Consider the following 20,340-nt stretch of genomic DNA (forward strand, 5'->3'; position numbering starts at 1 on the left):
AGGACACCTTCATGAGGCAGTGTCTTAAAAAAGCAGCCTCTATCCTCAAGCACCCCCACCACCCAGGCCATGGCCTCTTCACCCTGTTACCATTGGGGAAAAGGTACAGGAGCTTAAAGACGAGCACTTAACAGCACAAGGACAGTTTCTTTCCCCGCTGCCATCAGATTCTTATCGCTGACACTGTAAAGGCGTGGCACTACCCACTATGCCAACTGTGGCGGCCTTATTATTTATATATTTTAGAATAAATAATATAGTCCTGTGGATCGACCTCCGATCCAATGTTCTATAGCAACTGTACCACATTTTGATGCAGCCAGCCAGGGCGCTCTTGATCGAGCTCCTAGAGAAAGATGACAGGATGGTGGCCGGTAGCCTTTCTTGCCTCAGTCTTTTCAGGAAGTGCAGTCACTGTTGTGCCTTCTTGAAAAATGAGCAGATGTTGTGTATACAAGATAGGTCACTACTTTAGTGGACTCCAAAGAACTTAGTGCTCTCTATTCTCTCCACTACAAAGATATTGATGTGTAGTGGAATGGTTGTCCCTGGTCCTCCTGAAGTCCACGATCATCTCCTTGTCCACAATGAGATTTGGGTTGTAACTGTCGCACTATAGCATGAGATTTTCCACTTCTCTGTAGTGTGACTAATCGTTGCCTGCTGATGAGGCAAACTACCGTTTTGTCATCTGTAAACTTGATGACACTGTTGGAGCTGGATTTGGAGATGTAGTTGTGGGTCAGTAACGTGAACAGGTGCAGGCTGACCACAACATTCCACATGTGCTCAACATTCTGTTACCGACCCAGACAGACATGATGTCCCAGATCTCGTACTCACTGCCCTGACTGATGAAGGCAAGCACGCCAAAAAACCTTTTATTGCTACCCTGTCTACCTGCGTCGCATCTTTCAGGGAACAGAATTAACCGCACTGTTTTTATTTGATATATTTTATATTGGACTGGTGAAATTTTGGCATGTGACGAGAAAAGGACAGGTGACCTTTTTGGTCCAGACCCGTTATCGAGGAACCAATACAGAGCTACCAGAGGGGCTAGGTTCAGGGAAGGGAATGGTCAGAGGGGACCTGAGGCAGAATGTGTTCACCCACAGGACCGGACACGGTGGAAAATCACGCAACTCTTAGTCATAGTTACACAAGCACGTTTAGCGGAGTGGTTAGCTTAACGCTATTACAGCGCCAAAGACCCAGGTTCAAATTTGACGCTGTCTGTAGGAGTTTTGCAATCTTTCCGTATCTGTGTGGATTTCTTGGGGGAACTCCGGTTTCCTCCCACCGTTCAAAACATACCAGGGGCTGTAGTTTAATAGGGTGTAATTATAGGCAGCACGAACTCGTGGACCAGAAGGGCCTGTTACTGTGCTGTATGTCTTTGTCTATTTCTTCACGTTGTCTATTTCTTCATGTAAACTGCCAGGAACAAAATCTAGTATGAAGGTATAAAAACTCTGCTCTTTTTGGAGTTATTGCACCAGACAAGGAGTTTTTCTGTCCCTGCACGACGGGTTTATGGCCTTCTCTAGATTATTGGCTAGAAAAGCCATCTTATTCAAATGGAAAGACTCTAGACCTCCAACTGTGCTTCAATGGTTCTCTCCTATTATGTCCTGTTTAAGTTCAGAAAAAAATTAGATATCATGTATTTGATTCATTGGTGAAATTTGAAGATACGTGGTGTCCTTTTATGTTTTATTTTAATTTGATGTAAATGTTTTTAATGTAATTCGATGTATTCACTCTTCCAGGTGAGATATAGTCTTACCTGTAGCCGTCTGCTACAAAGAAACACACACACACTCGTGGGAGGTTAAGCTCTGACTTTATTGAGGCTGGAAATGCTCCTTTTATACAGTTGGAGTTCCTGCCGTTTGGTTGCTTGGCTGACATCAGCTGCAGGAATAACAAAAACGGGATTCCCGCCCACGGGAACATTCTTGCTTATGACTACCCTTCCTCCCCAGCCTGGTGTTGCTCTGTTAGCTGGGCAGCGCCGGTTCGCTATGCTAGGGTCATGTTAGTGAGTTATGCCGTTGTTCATTACTGCACGTTTTGCCAGCCCGATCTCCATGGTTGTGGGTTGCCACATACCTTTGTTATTTGATTCACGGTATGAATCTAAAGCTACAAAATATAAGTAACCCTCAGGATAAGCTGCTCAGATTTTTGTTTTTGGTTAGTTTTCTTTTTTTAATAGAGTAGCTTTGGTGGTGTTTCTATATATACCGTATAATTTGGAGTATAAGTCAAGTTGCGAAACACAAAAAAATCTCTGGAAAAAATGGGAGTCGACTTATACACTGGATATACTTTTGAGACCCAAAATCCAATCAACGCCGATCCAGCCGACCCATGAAAACCAGATTCGACGTATAACTCAATCCTTGAAAAACCAAAAAAAACTGACTGCGACAGATTTTCACTGAGCTTTTTATTGAAAACAACAACACAATTAGAACCCTTCAAAATCATTATAATTGAAAACAAAATCACATTTAGAACCCTTCAAAATCACTCATCGTCTGAGGTAAAGATGGCGGGAAGCACATCCAGACTCTCGTTGTTTAAACAGTTATTATACGAGTCCCAGTCTATATCTGATGAAGCGATTTCAGCTTCGTTGTCACTGTCCCACTATAAATCATCTTCTGTGCCATCAGTTGCACAAGAGATACCACACTTTTTGGAATGATTTTATTATAGTCTTTAACTTTGTTCCATGCCTTGAGCACAAAGTTACACAGCACATCAAATGATGCAGCACACATTGCCTCGCCTTTTGTAAACGACTTTTCTGTACTCGAAATCCATGTATTCCATTCCTCACGTCTTTGAATGGCTTGTTCAAGCAGACATTGAGAGGTTGCAATATAGACGTCAAACCATCCAGGATAACCGCAATGTAAGTATTATATAGCGCTAATCTACTTTTAGTGTTCTCAGTTAAGCGACTACGAAACATATCCCAGACCAGCAAACTCCGTTCTTTGTGCAAACCGCCTGACCATCTGTTCCACACATTGTCTATCTATAATTTTACACCATTTTCATCCATCCATCCTTTTTCATGAAAATGTACAAAAATATCTTCAGGGAATTTTATTTTCAGTTTAATTTTGCCATGGGTCTTAACTTTGTCCCGTTGGCCATGCTCGATAACACTACACTAAACCTGGTTCTTTCACGGTCTGTACTTCTGATTTGCAGTTTTAACTATGTTCCATTCCACTGTTCTTTTGTCTATCAATGTCAAAATTGATGGGAGTTTTGTTCAGGTCTTCAATATTTGCCAATGCAAACTGGTGTTTCTGCCAGTTACATATAAACTGATGAAAACTTACAACTTTATGATTGAGATCTTTTGGTAGTTTCTGTGCACATTTTGTTTTTTTGTCGTAATACCAGATTTTTCCTGTTCTTGAAGCGATTGCACCAGCCTACTGTAGCTTCAAAATCTTTACTGAGATCTGGGTGTGACTTTGCCGACTGCAGTGCAAATGTTTCTATGTTATTTCGAGTGGCTATGTAGCAATCTTGCCTCTGTTCACGTACCCATTCTACAACGTGATTTTCCAACTCTGGCCAACAAATTATTTCTTTGCTCAAAGAACATTGCCTTTTTGGTATTTTTTCCTCCATTCTCTTACCAACTTCTCATGTCCCTCAAATTTTCTTGCAGCAGCGCAGTTGTTGGTTTTCTTCGCTTCATACTTTTGTTGCGAGTTGCATTGTGTTGATGGACCCTCCATGATAGCAGTCACCTCCAGCCAACGCTCAGCAGATCAATCTGTGGGTCAATGTATACACCGGTCAATGTCTTATCTCAGGATTTCAATTTTGGGGGTGGACATATACACCAGTTAATGGGCAAACTCAGGCATCCAGAAAATTGAGGTCAACTTATATGCTGGTCGACTTATACACTAAAATATATGGTGTGTGTGTGTGTATATATATATATATATAAAATATTTTTAATGTATTTTCTGTCTTTATCCAGTGCAGTAGAGGGGGGACCGAATTTATACTGTTTGAAATTTTATCTTGATAGATGATATACACACACACACACACACACACACACACACATATGATATTGTATTTTCAGTTCCCTTTTCTTCATTATATTGTATTTATTATAAAAACCAAATAAAAGATTGAAAAAGAAAGTATAAAAACTGTAGATGCTATTATGAAATTTGATGTAAAAACAGGAAAAGCTGGAAAAAGCTCAACATCGTTGAAATATTAGCTCTCTCTCCCTCCAGGTGCCACTACATTGGCTGAGTATTTCCAGGGTTTTCAGTTTTTCATGTGGAGTAGAATATTTTGAGATCAGCATATATGAGGAACATTTTACAGTTCTTGGACTAGCCTTCTTGAAATTCAGAGGAATGAGGGGGGAACCTCATGGAAACATTTTGAAAGGCCTGCACAGAATAGATGTGGCAAAGTTGTTTCCCCACAGTAGGGGAGTCCAAGACAAGGGGCACAACCTCAGGATTGAAGGACGCCCATTTAAAACAGATGAGGAATTTCTTTAGCCAGAAAGCAGTGAACCTCTGGAATTTGCTACTGAGGCAGCTGTAGAGGCCAAGTCATTGGGTGTATTTAATGCAAAAATTGATAGGTATCTGAATAGTCATGGGATCAAAGGTTATGTGGAGAAGAAAGGGGAATGGCAGAGTGGACTCAATGGGCTGAATGGGCTACACCTCCTCCTGTATCTTATGGAAGTTGTAACAAGGGTAACGCACCTTCATTGCAGGTATCTCAACACCAGAGGAACTCGAACCGATGCCTGCAGCTGAGGCCCTGGCAAATGCCACACGTCCCTCGTTCGAGCAGCCAGAAGCTTCACCAGCTGTGGAACCTCTCTACAGGCTTGGAGAGGATGGAAAAGTTATAGGTATGTCATCTAAATGATGTCTGTGCCAGATAGCAGCTGTCAAGCTTCTACAAATGTGGAAGATCTCTACTCTGAATTAACGGTATTATGCAGTTAATGCTCTACTTGTTGAATTGTTAGCAATACACAAGTGTGCTGGAGAAACTCAGCAGGTCACATGGCATACACAGGAAGTAAAGGAGACCCTGGGCCCTTCATCAGGGATAAGTAAAAACAGGCAGGTTTTCAACTAGTTTAACTTAAATTTAAATTTAGACATGGAGCACAGTAACAGGCCCTTCTGGCCCATGAGCCCATTGCTGCCCCAATTACATCCAATTGATGTACGTTTTGAAGGGTGGGAGGAAACCCGCACAAACACAGGGAGAATGGCGTTGCCCCACGTGAATCTGACCGTGTGTACAGCGATACAGTGAAAAGCTTTGTTTTGTGTGTTGTCCAGGCAAGTTAACCCAGACTTAGGTGCAACAGGTAAAACAAAGGTGCAAAGTATAATGAAATAGACAAAAGGTTCAATTTAAACAATGCAAGGCCAGCATCATTTTACAAAGGGGATAAAGAGTCTGATAGCAGCTGGGAAGAAACTGACCTTCAATCTGGTGGTCCGATTTTTTCAAACTCATGTGTCTTCTTCAGAAGTGGGAAAAAAAGAATGTAAAAGCTGTGCTCCTCCCCCTGCCTCTTCTTCCCTCCTCCTCCTCCCCCAATGTTTTTATTTAGGTGTCTGCCTAGCTTTGCTTCTACCTGATGAAGGGCCCAGGCCCAAACGTTGGTTACCTTTCACTTTCTGTGGATGCTGCATGATCTGCTGAGTTTCTCCTACACATTTGTGTATTGCACCTGACCCCAGAGTCTGCAGATTTTCTTGTTTAACTCAACTATCTGACTGTCTTTATTAGAACTACAGACACAACAGCACAAAAACAAGCCCTTTGGCCTATCTAGTCTGTGCCGATGACCCAATGACCTGTACTCAGACCATAGCTGTCCATACCTGTCTCATCCATGTACCTATCCACATTTTTCTTAAATTTTAAAATTGAGCCTACATTTAAGTCAAGTTTATTGTCATCTGATTGTACAAGTACAACCCAACGAAACCATGTTCTCTGGTCCTCGGTGCAAAAACATGCAGACACACAACCAACTGTTACAAACATACAGACAAATAATGCATATGCATATTCACCTCTAATTTTTATCTCATAAAATTTGGTGGAAAAAGCCTTCTTGGGGGGGCGTGGCAAGATGGCGTAAGGATCAGACGTGCCTTCCAGTTCTCTCCTGACTCTAATTGTTTTGTCTAGAAATGCCTGTTAAAATTCTTTAAAAGTTTAGATAATTTCATTGCTGTTAATTTAACTTATGATGGTACAATTGGTGGAAAAGAGCAAAAAAAAACAACAGATCATCAAAAAACTACATTTTCCAAAAGTTCAAGTTTTGGAGCCTACCTACAGGAAAGACACCGGGACTCAGCGTGAAATAGATCTCAGGAGAGAGGTACAGTGTTCGGATGTAGAGCTCTATGTTACATCGGTAGAGCCCCCTAAAGAGGGCGCCAAACAGCCTTTAGAACAAAGAGTTACTCAAAGGCATTTGTCAACTGTAGAGGTGGCGTTGCAAACTGCATCTTTTGAGATAGAAGAACCTATACAACTTGATGTACTGGGAGAACTTAATACAGTATGGACTGGGGAAAACCCCGGCCAGCGACCTCCAGTCATTGCTGGAGAGGCTGTGGCTGGGGTTTCCACACGCAGTCATATTATAAGGAAGGCAACCAGAATGAAGGAAGGAACAGAAGATCCTTTGGTTATGCAGAAGAAGCAGGAATCTGTTGAGCCAGAATCTCTTCCAATTGAAAAGATTTTTGTGAATCTTGAATCTAAATTATCTTATACAATGCAGGGATTATCCAAGATTATGACTGAACTTGGTACTAGGTTTAATACTCTAGTGAAAATACATTCTCAACAGATGGCTGAGTTTGGAGCTTTTAAGCTTGAAGTGAGAGATAAATTTAATTCATGTGAAGAAGATATAGACGAAATACGGGATCAAGTTTTTGATGTGACCAAAATGGTCGAAGACTTACAAACTCAAAATAAAAATTTGGTGAAAAAGATTGATTATTTGGAAAACCAATCCAGACGGAACAATATAAAGATTATTGGTTTGCCGGAAGGTATGGAGGGACCAGACCCAAGAAAATTTTTTACTGAATGGATTCCGCAGGTGCTGGGTCAAGAACATTTTCTGGAAGGTATAATACTGGAACGTGCTCACAGAGCCTTGCGTAGAAGACCTATTTCAGGTCAAAGTCCAAGACCTGTTTTGGTTCGTTGCTTGAATTATTACGACAGAGAAATAATTTTACGAGTGGCTATTAGAAATGCACAACAGAGAAAATCACCCTTGATGATTCAAAATAATCGAGTTTTCTTCTATGCGGATTTGAGTCAAGAAGTTATGTTCCAACGATGGGAATTCAATCCTGCTAAAGAGTTGTTGTGGAAGAAAGGTTACAAGGCAACCTTTAGATATCCAACTGTTTTGAAGGTTTTTCAAGATGGTTGCCAACCAAAGTTCTTTGATTCTCCAAAGGAAGCTATTTGCTCAAGAGCTGCCAATTACTCAGTTTCAACAGAGACATAGTCCGCCGCGATCTCTAAGGAGACGAGATGGAAGAAAAGAGCCGCGCTCCAAGAAGGAATGGTTGTAATGGTGACTCGGCAGTTGGAGCTGATTAAAAGAAGAGTTGTCCTTTTTTTTTCTAATGTCTTTTTTTTCAAAAAAAAAAGGGTATTAAATAATGATGATGTTAATTTAAGATGAAGTGAGAGTTGGGGGAGAGAACTGGATAGGCACTATTTCCTGAAAGTCATCTACTACGTGTGAGTTATCTCACACCCATTTTTTTTTGGGAGTTATCGCATTGTGCGGTTTAGACGGGAGGGGGTATTTTTAACCTCCTACCCGTTTTTTTTTCCTTTTTTTTGTATTATTAGATTAAAGAGTGAAGGGGTTTTCTTTTGTTTAAATATAAAAATAAGCATAAGAAAGTATTTGATTGTTTAAAAAACTAAAAATTGATGTGGTTTTTTTTGTAAAGTTTATTCAGTAGATAAGGAATATCTGAAATTTAAATGTGAATGGGATGGATAAGTTTTTATATTTTTTCTTTAACTTTAAGGTGAAAGGAGTGGTAATTCTGGTGTATATTATTTTGCTATTTTAGTTATAGAACGAAGGGAATAATGGTGAAAGTTATAAATTGAATTGTACAATTCTTAATGAGGCTTGAATTTTGTTTGTGGTGTATGCTCCATTTGTTGAAGATATAGATTTCGTTGTAGATGTGTTTTTATTATTTGGATATCTGAATTTTAACGTAATGATTGGGGATATTTAAATGTGGTATTGGAGCTTTTACTTATTCAAGAGTAAAAGGGAAAAATGGTGGAAGAGTACTAAAATTGAATTGTACAATGCTTAATGAGGTTTGAATTTTGTTTTAAGATGGTGGTTTATGTGACTAATATGATGATAGATGTGAAGTTAGTTGATATTTGGTGAAGGTTTATCTCTATAGAGAAAGTTGTTTTTTTATCTTTATTTTTTCATGCTACAATTTTTTTTAAGAATTGATTATTGTTTAAGAATTTTTGATAGATAATGTTACTAACTTTACTAATTTTTTATATTAAGTTTGAGTTAAATATATGTTTCATCTTAACTCCGTTTGTTAAATATATGCATTTAAGTTTGATTTAAATATGTTTTTTAAGTCTGATATCTTAGTATTAATTACTTTTATTTTTGTTAGTATTTTAATCGGTTATGTTTTTGTTTTTTTTTGTAAGTGGGTTTTTTTTCTCACATATATTATTAACTTTATTAATTCTTCACTCTTTATTTTGGGGGAAAGGTTGGGTTATTAATGTGTAATAATTATTGGGGAGGGTATAGTTTATTTAGATTACTGATACTGTATTGTAATTTTATTATTTTATTCTTAATTTTTTTTAATGTAATCCTATATGTTATTAATGTTATAAAATTTTAAATAAAGTTTGCATTTATTTACTCTATACCCAGCATAATTTTATATACCTCAATAATTTCTCCCCTCATTCTTCTGCTTGGGAAATAAATCCTAATCTGTTTAACTTTTCCCTGTAACTCAGTTCCTTGGGTCTTGGAAACATCCTCTGCACTCTTTCAATCTTTATGATATCTTTCCAGAAGTTAGGTGACCAAAACTGCACAGAACACTCCAATTTGGCATCACCAATGTTTTATACACTATGCAATGGTTACTACTGGTTTAAAGCATAGCCAGGATGCTTGTTGTTCCTGGAGCAGACTGAAGTAATTTCAATATCACATGATGAAGGCACTAGATCTTTCATACCCACTTGCTAGGAGAACAGGCCTTGTTCCAGTGATTCTTCTGGGAGATGGCACCACTGACAATCATGCACTCTCTTAACACAGACATCCATCATATTGGGTGTGGCTTAAACCTGTAATGTACTGGCTGGGATGACACCTAATACTGGTATTCAGGGTTTGGATTCTGTTTGATTTAATAATATTTGTCGCTCTCTCTGTCAGCTACTCCACCGGAAGTGCAGGAGGCCCTTTTGGAGCTCGGATACCAGTTTTTCAGACCAGGCCAGGAATTTGCTGTTATGAGGATTTTATCAGGTATGTGAGGAAAGAAATTTTTCCGTCTGTGCTTTATCATTTCAGTTTAGCAGAAGTAGAGTTTGCCTTGGCATAACTTCGAACGAAGAGTAGAACAACAACAATAAAACTCTGATTAGATCACACTTGCAATGGTGTGTTCAGTTTTTGTGGAAGCTTTGGAGAAGGTGCAGACGAGATTTACTAGGATCACTTTAACTAGTGACCTATCGACACTCAACCTTTCTTCACTTGTCAGGAAGGCACAACAGTGACTGCACTTCCTGAGAAGACTAAAGTGGGCATTATGTCAATCTTCAATAGGAGTTCTTTCAAGAGCGCCCTGGCCGACGGCATCACAGTGCGGTACAGTTGCTGCAGAGAAAGGGATTAGAGGTCAATCCACAGGACCCTAAGAGTGGCAGAGAGGATCACTGGAGCCTCCCTCCCCACCTTCGATGTGATCTTCTGGGATTGTTGTCTGAAGAGGACCCCTTCCACCCTGCACACCTAATCTTTCACCTGCTTCCATCGGTGAAGAGATCCAGGGGGATCAGAGCCAGCACCACCAGGCTGGGGAACAGTTTCTTCCCGCGGGCAGTGAGAATGCTGAACGACCCAAGGAACTGCTGACACTCACCCTCTGAGACTCTCATATTCGTGAAACAACATTTATTTATTTATATAGATGATGTGGCGCTCTGCACAGTTGAAGAAAGCACAGCCACCACGTTGAGGGTCATTAACAACTTTATATTTGAATTTAGCGCACGCCCCTTTAAGGGCAGCACGGGCTCAGTCACCCCATGTGTGGTGACATCATAATCGCTGCCCGAGGCGTGCGCTGAGAGGGAGGTTTGAATCCGGAAGAACCCCTGACGGTGCCATCTTCCCATGGCTGCCCCACCACGGGGTACACGCCGTGAGAGAGTGCGCCACCACAATGAAATACTTTTTCTGCAAATGTATTGTTTGTATGTGTGTTGTATCTGGTTGTGTGTCTGAGGATCGTAGGACACTGTTTTATTGGGCTGTACTTGTGCAATCAGATGACAATAAACTTGACTGAATGCCTGGATTGGAGAACGTTCTTACGAGGCAAGGTTAGCAGAGCTAGGGCTTTTCTCTTTGGAGCGAAAGAAGTGTGAGAGGTGACTTAATGAATGTCTGCAAGATTTTGAGAGGCATAGATAGGATGGACAGCCAACATCTTTTTCCCGTGGAGATCGTTGCAAATACCAGAGGACATCCAGCTTAGGTTAGTGAAGGAAAGTTTAGGAGAGGTGTTAAAGCTAAGTTTTTTTTTCCACAGAGGGGAGGGGGTGGCTGGAATGCATTGCTGTGGTGGTTAAGGTTAACTGATGTACTTCCATCAGTTAAAGCTGGTACAATAGACATTTAAAAGACTCTTGGACAGGCAAATGCATGCAAGGAAATTAGAGGGTTATGGGTGTGAGGAGATTGTTGTTGAGTAGGTTTACATAGATCATCAGACCATCATGAGCTGAAGGGTCTGTCCTGTGCTGGAATGTTCTGTGTTCTAAATGTAGTTATGCCAAAACTGCACAGAATACTCCAATTTGGCATCACCAATGTTTTATACACTATGCAATGGTTACTACTGGCTTAAAGCATAGCCAGGATGCTTGTTGTTCCTGGAGCAGACTGAAATAATTTCAATATCACATGTTGAAGGCACTAGATCTTTCATACCCACTTGCTAGGAGAACAGGCACAGCTTTCTGTGACAGCTCAGGCCTTACACTCACCACCCTTGAGAATCCTGGTGCTACTTCATGATATATTTTCTGTTCTGTGCTTCAAACTAGGTCTCTCCACTTTGGTGGTGCTTTCCACTGGAATGGGGAAGTCGTTTTGTTATCAGCTGCCTGCGTACCTTTATGCCAAGAGGTCAAAGTGCATCACCTTAGTGATTTCACCTCTCGTCTCCCTTATGGATGACCAAGTAAGGATTTTTTTTTTTCTCCCCTCATTTTTGATAGTGAGCGACTCTGGCTGCATTCTGAAGCATAACTACTGGTAGCTCAGTTCTATTTAATCACAAAACACAAGAATTCATGGTGGGAGCAAGAGCGGCTGCTGGAGCGCTGGAGCACTGGCACTCAGTGTCTGTGAAGGGTCTCTCTTTTACTCCTCTTATTGTTAGACGCACCAGGCAATGCTCACTATGTCTCTTTGTTTGCCTTACAGCAGTACATTATATTTTTGTGCATTATTGAGTGACATAAAAGGAACCTTGAACCTTGATATCAAATCCCCAAATTATCAAACATTTATCTACCTCCAATTTAAATACCGTTAACAGTCGAGCCTCCACAATTCTTTTGAGGCAGAGAATTCCCAAGATTTACCACCCTCTGCAACTAACAATAAGAGGAGTAAAAGAGAGACCCTTCACAGACACTGTGGACACGGCTCCAGGTGCTCTGCAAGAAGAGATTAAGAACATCAGTTGTACACGGGCTGATTGCAGGAAAATAGGACTATCATGGACAAATTGGGGGAAAGGGCCTGTTTTCATGCACTGGAACTCCAAACCAGCCATTCTCAACCTTTATTATTGACTATGGCCCTGTTAGGGCAATGCTCAGAGTGTATGGGGCCTCCTTCCTGTGAAGCCATCAAGTTTAGTTGGTTCCTTCCGTACTTCTATCCTACTGACTGCATAAAAAGATAATTATGTTAAATCAGGTGAAAACAAAACAAGGCTTTTACTCAAATGTACTGTGGTCCTCATTGAGAATGGCTGCTCATAAATGTAAGAGAGAAGAGGCTTCTCTAATTCATATGTTTTGGACATGTCCTAACCTTGAAAGATACTGAAGGGAGGTATTTTAAACTCTATCCTTAATTTTAAATGTAAATTTAGAACCTAATCCGCTGATTGCTCTTTTTGGTATAACAGGAGAAAATGATATTCCTCTAACTCCAATTAAATGTCTGTAATGGATCTGAGTTAATATTAATATTTAGATTAATGTTAAGATATATTTTGTTACGAGCCCAGAGCACCCATAAACCCAGCAGCAGTAGATATTCACCAAGACAAATGGTTACTTAAACAAAAGCTGCTTTTAATTATCTTTAAACATGAAAACAGAATCACACTTTAACTTATCACTGTTGACTTAACTAACCTAACTTAACCCCTTTCTAATTCTAAGTGCATGTGTATGTAATGTGTGTAAGTTCTTTGGTTCACAGTCCAATCTCACTTCTCACTCCTCAAAGTTCACTGGTTGCAGGCAATTCTTATACTGTGTACAGAATTTAACATTTATAAAGTTCACCAGGCTTTGGTGCTTGAAAGGAAAATGGTTACCGCTCAGGAAGGTTCTTGTTGGTTGTTCCATGACATCCACAACTGAAATACTTCCATCAGTCACCTCCGTGTGTGCCCCGTCAGGGTTCTCCAGATGACAACCTCTTTCTTTCAGGTCACCATAGAGTTCCTTTCTGTTTCTCTTATTCCAAGTGAAACATTAGACACCCAGTCCTCTCCTCTTGCATGAACCACAAGGGCTGTGACTAGGCCATCTTCCACACTGGGGCTTCTTGCCAGCTTTTCCTGTTTCAGTTCCAGCTGCTCTTGCTTGGCTGAAACACAGTCAAGAGTGCTCTCTGCTTTTCTCTCTCTCTCTCTCTCTCACTCACTCACTCACTCACTCACTCACTCACTCACTCACTCACTCACTCACTCACTCACTCACTCACACACACACACCACACACACCACACACACACACACACACACACACACACACACACACACACACACACACACACACTGAGAGAAAACCTGTTTGACTCTATGCTTGCAAAACCACATGTCCCTATCCTGCAGACAATAGCGGTGTCAGCATTCTCTTTCATTTGTTGCTTTTGGGTAAACAACAATCCATTAGTGACATATCTTGAGCATTCTTCAAAGCTTTTGCAAAAAGGTGCGAGAAGCCACTATGTCTAGCATAGCTCCAGTATTTCAAATAAGATCTGTTTTAAAGTGTTTGCATGTGACCTACTCTAACAAACCTTTCCCAAAAACATTTCTATATACTCTGTCACAATTTCCTATGAATGTGTCTCAGGTAGTGCGAGTTTGGAACAGGGTTATACACACCCATGCAATACATTGAGAAATGGGGTCATCTTTCGGAGTCTTGATGTCTGCAAGCCAGAGTTATGAAGGTCACATGGTTTCCAAAAAATTGGAGCTGGCAACTTAAAGATTCCAGTAAATGGTTACATGGTTTCCAGGAATTTAGACTGATCTCGTTGATGATGAGAAATATTTTGTCAAATTCAGACATTTTGAGCCAGTTCAGAAGTCAAGACCCTGAGAAGTTGGACCCTTGTGATAGACATGGTCATATTGCAGTAACCGGAATAGATGTTGTTATGTGTTATTCCTCATAAAAGGGAAATACAGAAATGAGTTGATTTCCGACTGCTTCTTATGAAAATAAAGAGTGCAACCTCATCGTGGAAGGAAAGTCTGACTCTTAAGATAAGAGGGAGTTGAGGATCACTAATGTGAGAGATTAAGAAGAAATCTCTTCCTGGAAAACAGCTCAACAAGTTTTGTGAGTTTGGGAAAATCTAAGATCTTGAATGTTAACAAATACTTTGTTATTGCTTTTGAGCAACAATTTAAAGAACTCGATGCTTCACATTTGCTTCGTAATTACTTCTGAACTACAATTCAAAAGGATCCTCAAAGTTCAGCAAGATGTTTGAAACTGGACTTTAAAAGTGACTTTTTCAGAATCAAGCTTAAACTTTAATGGTTTTGGACTTTAAAGCACATTTACATTTGCACATAGTGGGGTTAAAGAGTAGGTCACGTCACAAACAAAGTTACACTTCACATCTCATTTAAAATGCAAGAGCTTTGCTGAAAGTGAGACATTGAGTGCCTTTTCAAAGACAACAAAAACTATTTTGGAAATGCTTTGCTCAGGAACTTCAAAAGCAGCTGCAAATGAAACAGTCCACACTCAGGCTGATAAGATCTTTTAGAGACTGGGTCGGGGGTCATGTGGTTTTGCAAGCAGAGAGAGAGGGAAAAGACCAAACAGGCTTTCTCTAAGAGAGACAGAGAGAGAGAATTCAGTTGGAGTTTTGCAGTGGCTTTTGGAAGCCACATGACAAGTTGGCAGCTTGTTGGAAGACGGGTTGTGAGTTCTGAGTTCAGACTGTTTAAAAACCCTTGTGGTCCTTACAAGAGAAAATGATTGGCTAGAGTGTTTCACCTGAAATAAGGTAAACAAGAGGAACTCAGTGGTGACCTGGAAGAAGAGGTTATCATTTGGAAAACCCATGATGGGGCAAGTTCCTTCGGCAAGACTAATGGCTAATTGGAGGAAATCAGTTTGTGTGTGTTCAACGAGCAACAAATCTCTCTCTGAAACCAACAAGAATGTTCCTGAGCGGTAACCATTTAACTTTTCACTAGAGCCTGGTGAAAATTTATAAATGTTAAATTCTGTGCACAGTATAAGAATTGCCTGATACCAGTGAACTTGGAAGATTGAGAAGTGAGATTGGACTGTGAATCAAGTAACTTTCCTGGACATATACACGTGCACTTAGAGTTGGAAGGGGGTTAGGTTAAGTTAAGTTAATCGTAAGAAGTTAAAGTTTGATCCTCTTTTTATGTTTAAAGAAAATTAAAACCAACTTTTGTTGAAGTAACCATTTGTCTTGGTGAATTTCCATTACTGCTGGGTTTTGGGGTCCTCTGGTGAATTTTCCATTACTGTTCGTTTGTTAGTACTAATAAGGTTTTATTAGTTTGTAACATGTTGTACTCTGCGTTTTGTATCTCTCCTGGCTAGACGTGCAATACCCTTGAGAATGGCCCACCCACTCATGCTCAATGACTCAGAGACATCATGTCCTGTTTAAATTTAGAAAAGATCTGTTATTTAATTAATAATTCAAATATAAAGTTTCTAATGTTAAGGGGACCATTCTTGAATTACTTTTATAACCTCAAGATATAATCTTTTAAAAAAAATTATATTTGCTATTTTATTCTATGAACGAAGTACACACTTACACACTTCCTTTAGTCATATACCTTGGAATAGGGTTAGAGTCACTCTATACATGAATTTTTTTTGTTATAATTTTGAATTATAGTTATACAGGTATGTGCTTTGTAGCTTGTTGAGTTATCAAATTTGCCATTTGTTATATATTCCATAAATGTTTTGCATATGCATACTTGATGAGTCATCAAATGTGTCATTTGTATTTACTATTATGTATTCCATGTTTGGTATACGCATGATTATATTTGAAAAAGACAAAAAAGAATGGCTGCTCTAAGTGACCAGCTCCTTATCTGGAAACTTGACCAAAATTCTCCCATGAATGAAAACATCTCGATGTCGACCTTATCGTTATCTCCTTGGGAAGCTATGTTTCAATTAAATCACTCTCATTCTTTTAAGTAAGTGATCCTTGACGCTTTTTTCCTTTATTTATTGAGGACCATCTAAATCAAGCCCATGCACTACCAGTGGTGGCGAGCTCAGGATGGGTGCCTTCCCAGATCACCAATGGGTTTTGGATTTGGCTTGTAGGAGCACTTTTTTCAGAATTTTTGTTCAGACGTTTGTTGGCTCTTGGACTGTACTCATTGGAGTACAGAAGAATGAGAGGGACCTCATCACGGAAGCATCTGGAATGCTGAAAGGCCTGGATGGAGAAGATGTGGCAAGGTTGTTTCCCATGGTAGGGGAGTCCAGGGCAGAGGCACAACTTCAGGATTAAAGGACGTCAATTTCTTTTTTAAATATTTTTATTGTTTTCATATAATAATAAATACATACAGAAAAAAAATTGATTCATAACACTTGAATTAACTTGTTAGTCAAATTCAGCTCCAAATCAACTCAGGCTGGGCCACCCATTTTGTTATCATAGTATAACCAAGAAAACAGCTCCAAGAAAAGTGCAGAGAACAAAACAAAGGACTCTACATCACCTTTGTTGACCTCACCAAAGCCTTCGACACCGTGAGCAGGAAAGGGCTTTGGCAAATACTAGAGCGCATCGGATGTCCCCCAAAGTTCCTCAACATGATTATCCAACTGCACGAAAACCAACAAGGTCGGGTCAGATACAGCAATGAGCTCTCTGAACCCTTCTCCATTAACAATGGCGTGAAGCAAGGCTGTGTTCTCGCACCAACCCTCTTTTCAATCTTCTTCAGCATGATGCTGAACCAAGCCATGAAAGACCCCAACAATGAAGACGCTGTTTACATCCGGTACCGCACGGATGGCAGTCTCTTCAATCTGAGGCGCCTGCAAGCTCACACCAAGACACAAGAGAAACTTGTCCGTGAACTACTCTTTGCAGATGATGCCGCTTTAGTTGCCCATTCAGAGCCAGCTCTTCAGCGCTTGACGTCCTGCTTTGCGGAAACTGCCAAAATGTTTGGCCTGGAAGTCAGCCTGAAGAAAACTGAGGTCCTCCATCAGCCAGCTCCCCACCATGACTACCAGCCCCCCCACATCTCCATCGGGCACACAAAACTCAAAACGGTCAACCAGTTTACCTATCTCGGCTGCACCATTTCATCAGATGCAAGGATCGACAATGAGATAGACAACAGACTCGCCAAGGCAAATAGCGCCTTTGGAAGACTACACAAAAGAGTCTGGAAAAACAACCAACTGAAAAACCTCACAAAGATAAGCGTATACAGAGCCGTTGTCATACCCACACTCCTGTTCGGCTCCGAATCATGGGTCCTCTACCGGCACCACCTACGGCTCCTAGAACGCTTCCACCAGCGTTGTCTCCGCTCCATCCTCAACATCCATTGGAGCGCTCACACCCCTAACGTTGAGGTACTCGAGATGGCAGAGGTCGACAGCATCGAGTCCACGCTGCTGAAGATCCAGCTGCGCTGGATGGGTCACGTCTCCAGAATGGAGGACCATCGCCTTCCCAAGATCGTATTATATGGCGAGCTCTCCACTGGCCACCGTGACAGAGGTGCACCAAAGAAAAGGTACAAGGACTGCCTAAAGAAATCTCTTGGTGCCTGCCACATTGACCACCGCCAGTGGGCTGAAAACGCCTCAAACCGTGCATCTTGGCGCCTCACAGTTTGGCGGGCAGCAGCCTCCTTTGAAGAAGACCGCAGAGCCCACCTCACTGACAAAAGGCAAAGGAGGAAAAACCCAACACCCAACCCCAACCAACCAATTTTCCCTTGCAACCGCTGCAATCGTGTCTGCCTGTCCCGCATCGGACTGGTCAGCCACAAACGAGCCTGCAGCTGACGTGGACTTTTTTACCCCCTCCATAAATCTTCGTCCGCGAAGCCAAGCCAAAGAAACAAAGAAGAACCAAAATATAATATAACGAATATTAACAGCCCAATAATAGAATCTAAAATTGGGTAGGGGCAAACCTCCATTCTTTTTAAAATTTTGGAGATAAATTTTATTTAAATGAGGACATTTATTTTTCCAAATATATAATAGAATCAAGTGAGTCAAAAGATTTAGGAACCAAAAAAAGGGCATCAATTTAAAACTGATATGGAAAAATAGTCAGAGGGAGGGCGGCTGTGTGGTGGGTGTATCTAAGGCAGAGGTTGGCAGGTATTTGATTAGTCAGCATCAAGGGTTACAGAGAGAAAGCCCAGGAGTGGGGCTGAGAGGGATGATGGATTAGCTCATGGTTAGAATGATGGAGCTGACCTGATGAGCCTACTTCTGCTCCTAGATCTTGTGAATTTTTGTCGGGAAAGACCATATTTACAGCTGTATCACACTTCCCCTTTCAAGCTGAGGTCCCCAACACTTCGCTGGGGAACCAGCTAATCTCCCACTCTCCACGGGTTGAGAAATACCACTTCATCCAGAATCTGGGCTGCGTCAATACGGAGGATCATCAAAACAGCCGAGAAGATCGCCAGGGTCTCCCTTTTCTCTGTTGTCTCTGTGGGTGACCTCACCTAAGTCAAGTTTATCATCAACTGATTGCACAAGTACGACCCGACAAAACAGCATTCTCTGGTCCTCGGTGACAAACATGTAGGCACACAAACAGACATAACACACATACAGACATATAGTACATATGGAGTGTTCAGAGACACAAATAAATATTGTTTTGTGAATATGAGAGTCGGGGGTGAGTGTGAGCAGTTCCTTTGGTTGTTCACCATTTTCACTTCCTGTGGGAAGAAGCTGTTCCTCAGCCTGGTGGTGTTGGCTCTGATCCTCCTATATATCTGACAAGACGAAGGAGATGATTGTGGATTTCAGGAAGGAGTGGAGAGCACCAAGTTTCTTGAAGTTCACTTAACTAGTGATCTATCATGGACACACAACATCTCCTCACTTGTCAGGAAGGTGCAACAGTGACTGCACTTCCTGAGAAGACTGAATCGGGCAAGGCTACCGGCCACCATTGTGTCAACCTTCTGTAGGAGCTCTAACGAGAGTGTCCTATCCGGCTGCATTACAGTGTGGTAAGGTCGCTGCAGAGAAATAGATTGGAGGACAATCCACAGGACCATAAGAGGATCACTGGAGTCATCTTTATGATCTACTGGGATCATTTTCTGAAGAGGGCACGCAAATCCATTGAGGACCCCGTCCACCCTGCACACAGCATCTTTCAGCTGCTCCTGTCAGGAAACAGATACAGGAGGATCAGAGCCAGCGCCACCAGGCTGAGGAACAGCTTCTTCCCACGGGCAGTGAGAATGCTGAACGACCAAAGGAACTGTTAATACTAACCATCCGAGATTCTCATATTCATGAAACAATATTTTTTTTAATATAGATAAAACGCTTGTATTATATATCTATATATGTGTTATATCTAGTTGTGTGTCTGCATGCTTTGCACTGAAGACCGGAGAACACTGTTTCATCAGGTTGTACTTGTACAATCAAATGACAATAAACTTGCATGACTTGATACCTTTCCCGACAGGAACAGCTGAAAGATGCTGTGCATGATTTTGCATGCTCTCTTCAGACAACAGTCCCAGTAGATCATGTCAATTGATGGGGGCTGGGGGCAGAACTCCAGTAATCCCCGATTCCAAGCTCCGCTTCAGAAGTTGCTTCAACATTCTTGCAGGGACTGCTCTTCCAGAGTATGAACTCATGATGAAGTGCTTTAAAATATCCTGTTGCTACAAAGATAGATCATGCAAATATTCTTGTGCCCATTACATTTCTCTCAGAAGTATCCAAGAAGAGTGGTGCTCTAAGAGTTTTGGTTACCTAACAATGAGCCTCTTAACTTTGTGCGTGAATTTGTATCTTTACGACAGGTGTCTGGGCTCCCTTCTAAATTAAAGGCTGTTTGCATTCACTCAAATATGACGAGGACACAGAGAGATGCGGCAATGGAAAAGGTCAGCTGGAGTCATTAATGGTGACCATTGATTATGGATGACAATTATTATGTCCATTTTATAAAATTATAGTGTAAAAAGGCAAGTATCTGTCATAACATAGCAGTGACATCTCTTTGAAGGAGGTGTCCATTTAGTTATCATTCCTGCATCTGTACCCACAGGCTTTTATTTATACCATCCAAGTTCCCTTTGGAAATGACAGCTGAGTTGACTTCCACCACGTTTCAGCGGTACAAAGCAATTTTATTTCTCAATGTCCGCAAAGAGAGAATCAGTTTTATTTCTGTCA

General features: G+C 41.0%; 1 protein-coding gene across 3 annotated transcripts in view; it reads left to right on the forward strand.

Annotated features, from left to right (window-relative positions):
* Positions 1-20,340, forward strand: part of recql4 (RecQ helicase-like 4) — a 144,975-nt gene that overhangs the window by 54,408 nt on the left and 70,227 nt on the right. For all 3 annotated transcript variants that reach the window (XM_069914975.1, XM_069914976.1, XM_069914977.1), the window contains exons 10-13: positions 4,793-4,933; positions 9,554-9,646; positions 11,455-11,591; positions 19,965-20,048. In XM_069914975.1, the coding sequence (XP_069771076.1) occupies positions 4,793-4,933; positions 9,554-9,646; positions 11,455-11,591; positions 19,965-20,048 (455 nt within the window). The remainder of the gene's footprint in view (positions 1-4,792; positions 4,934-9,553; positions 9,647-11,454; positions 11,592-19,964; positions 20,049-20,340) is intronic.

This window comes from Narcine bancroftii, chromosome 1 (genome assembly GCF_036971445.1).
Source record: "Narcine bancroftii isolate sNarBan1 chromosome 1, sNarBan1.hap1, whole genome shotgun sequence".
Taxonomy (NCBI): domain Eukaryota; kingdom Metazoa; phylum Chordata; class Chondrichthyes; order Torpediniformes; family Narcinidae; genus Narcine; species Narcine bancroftii.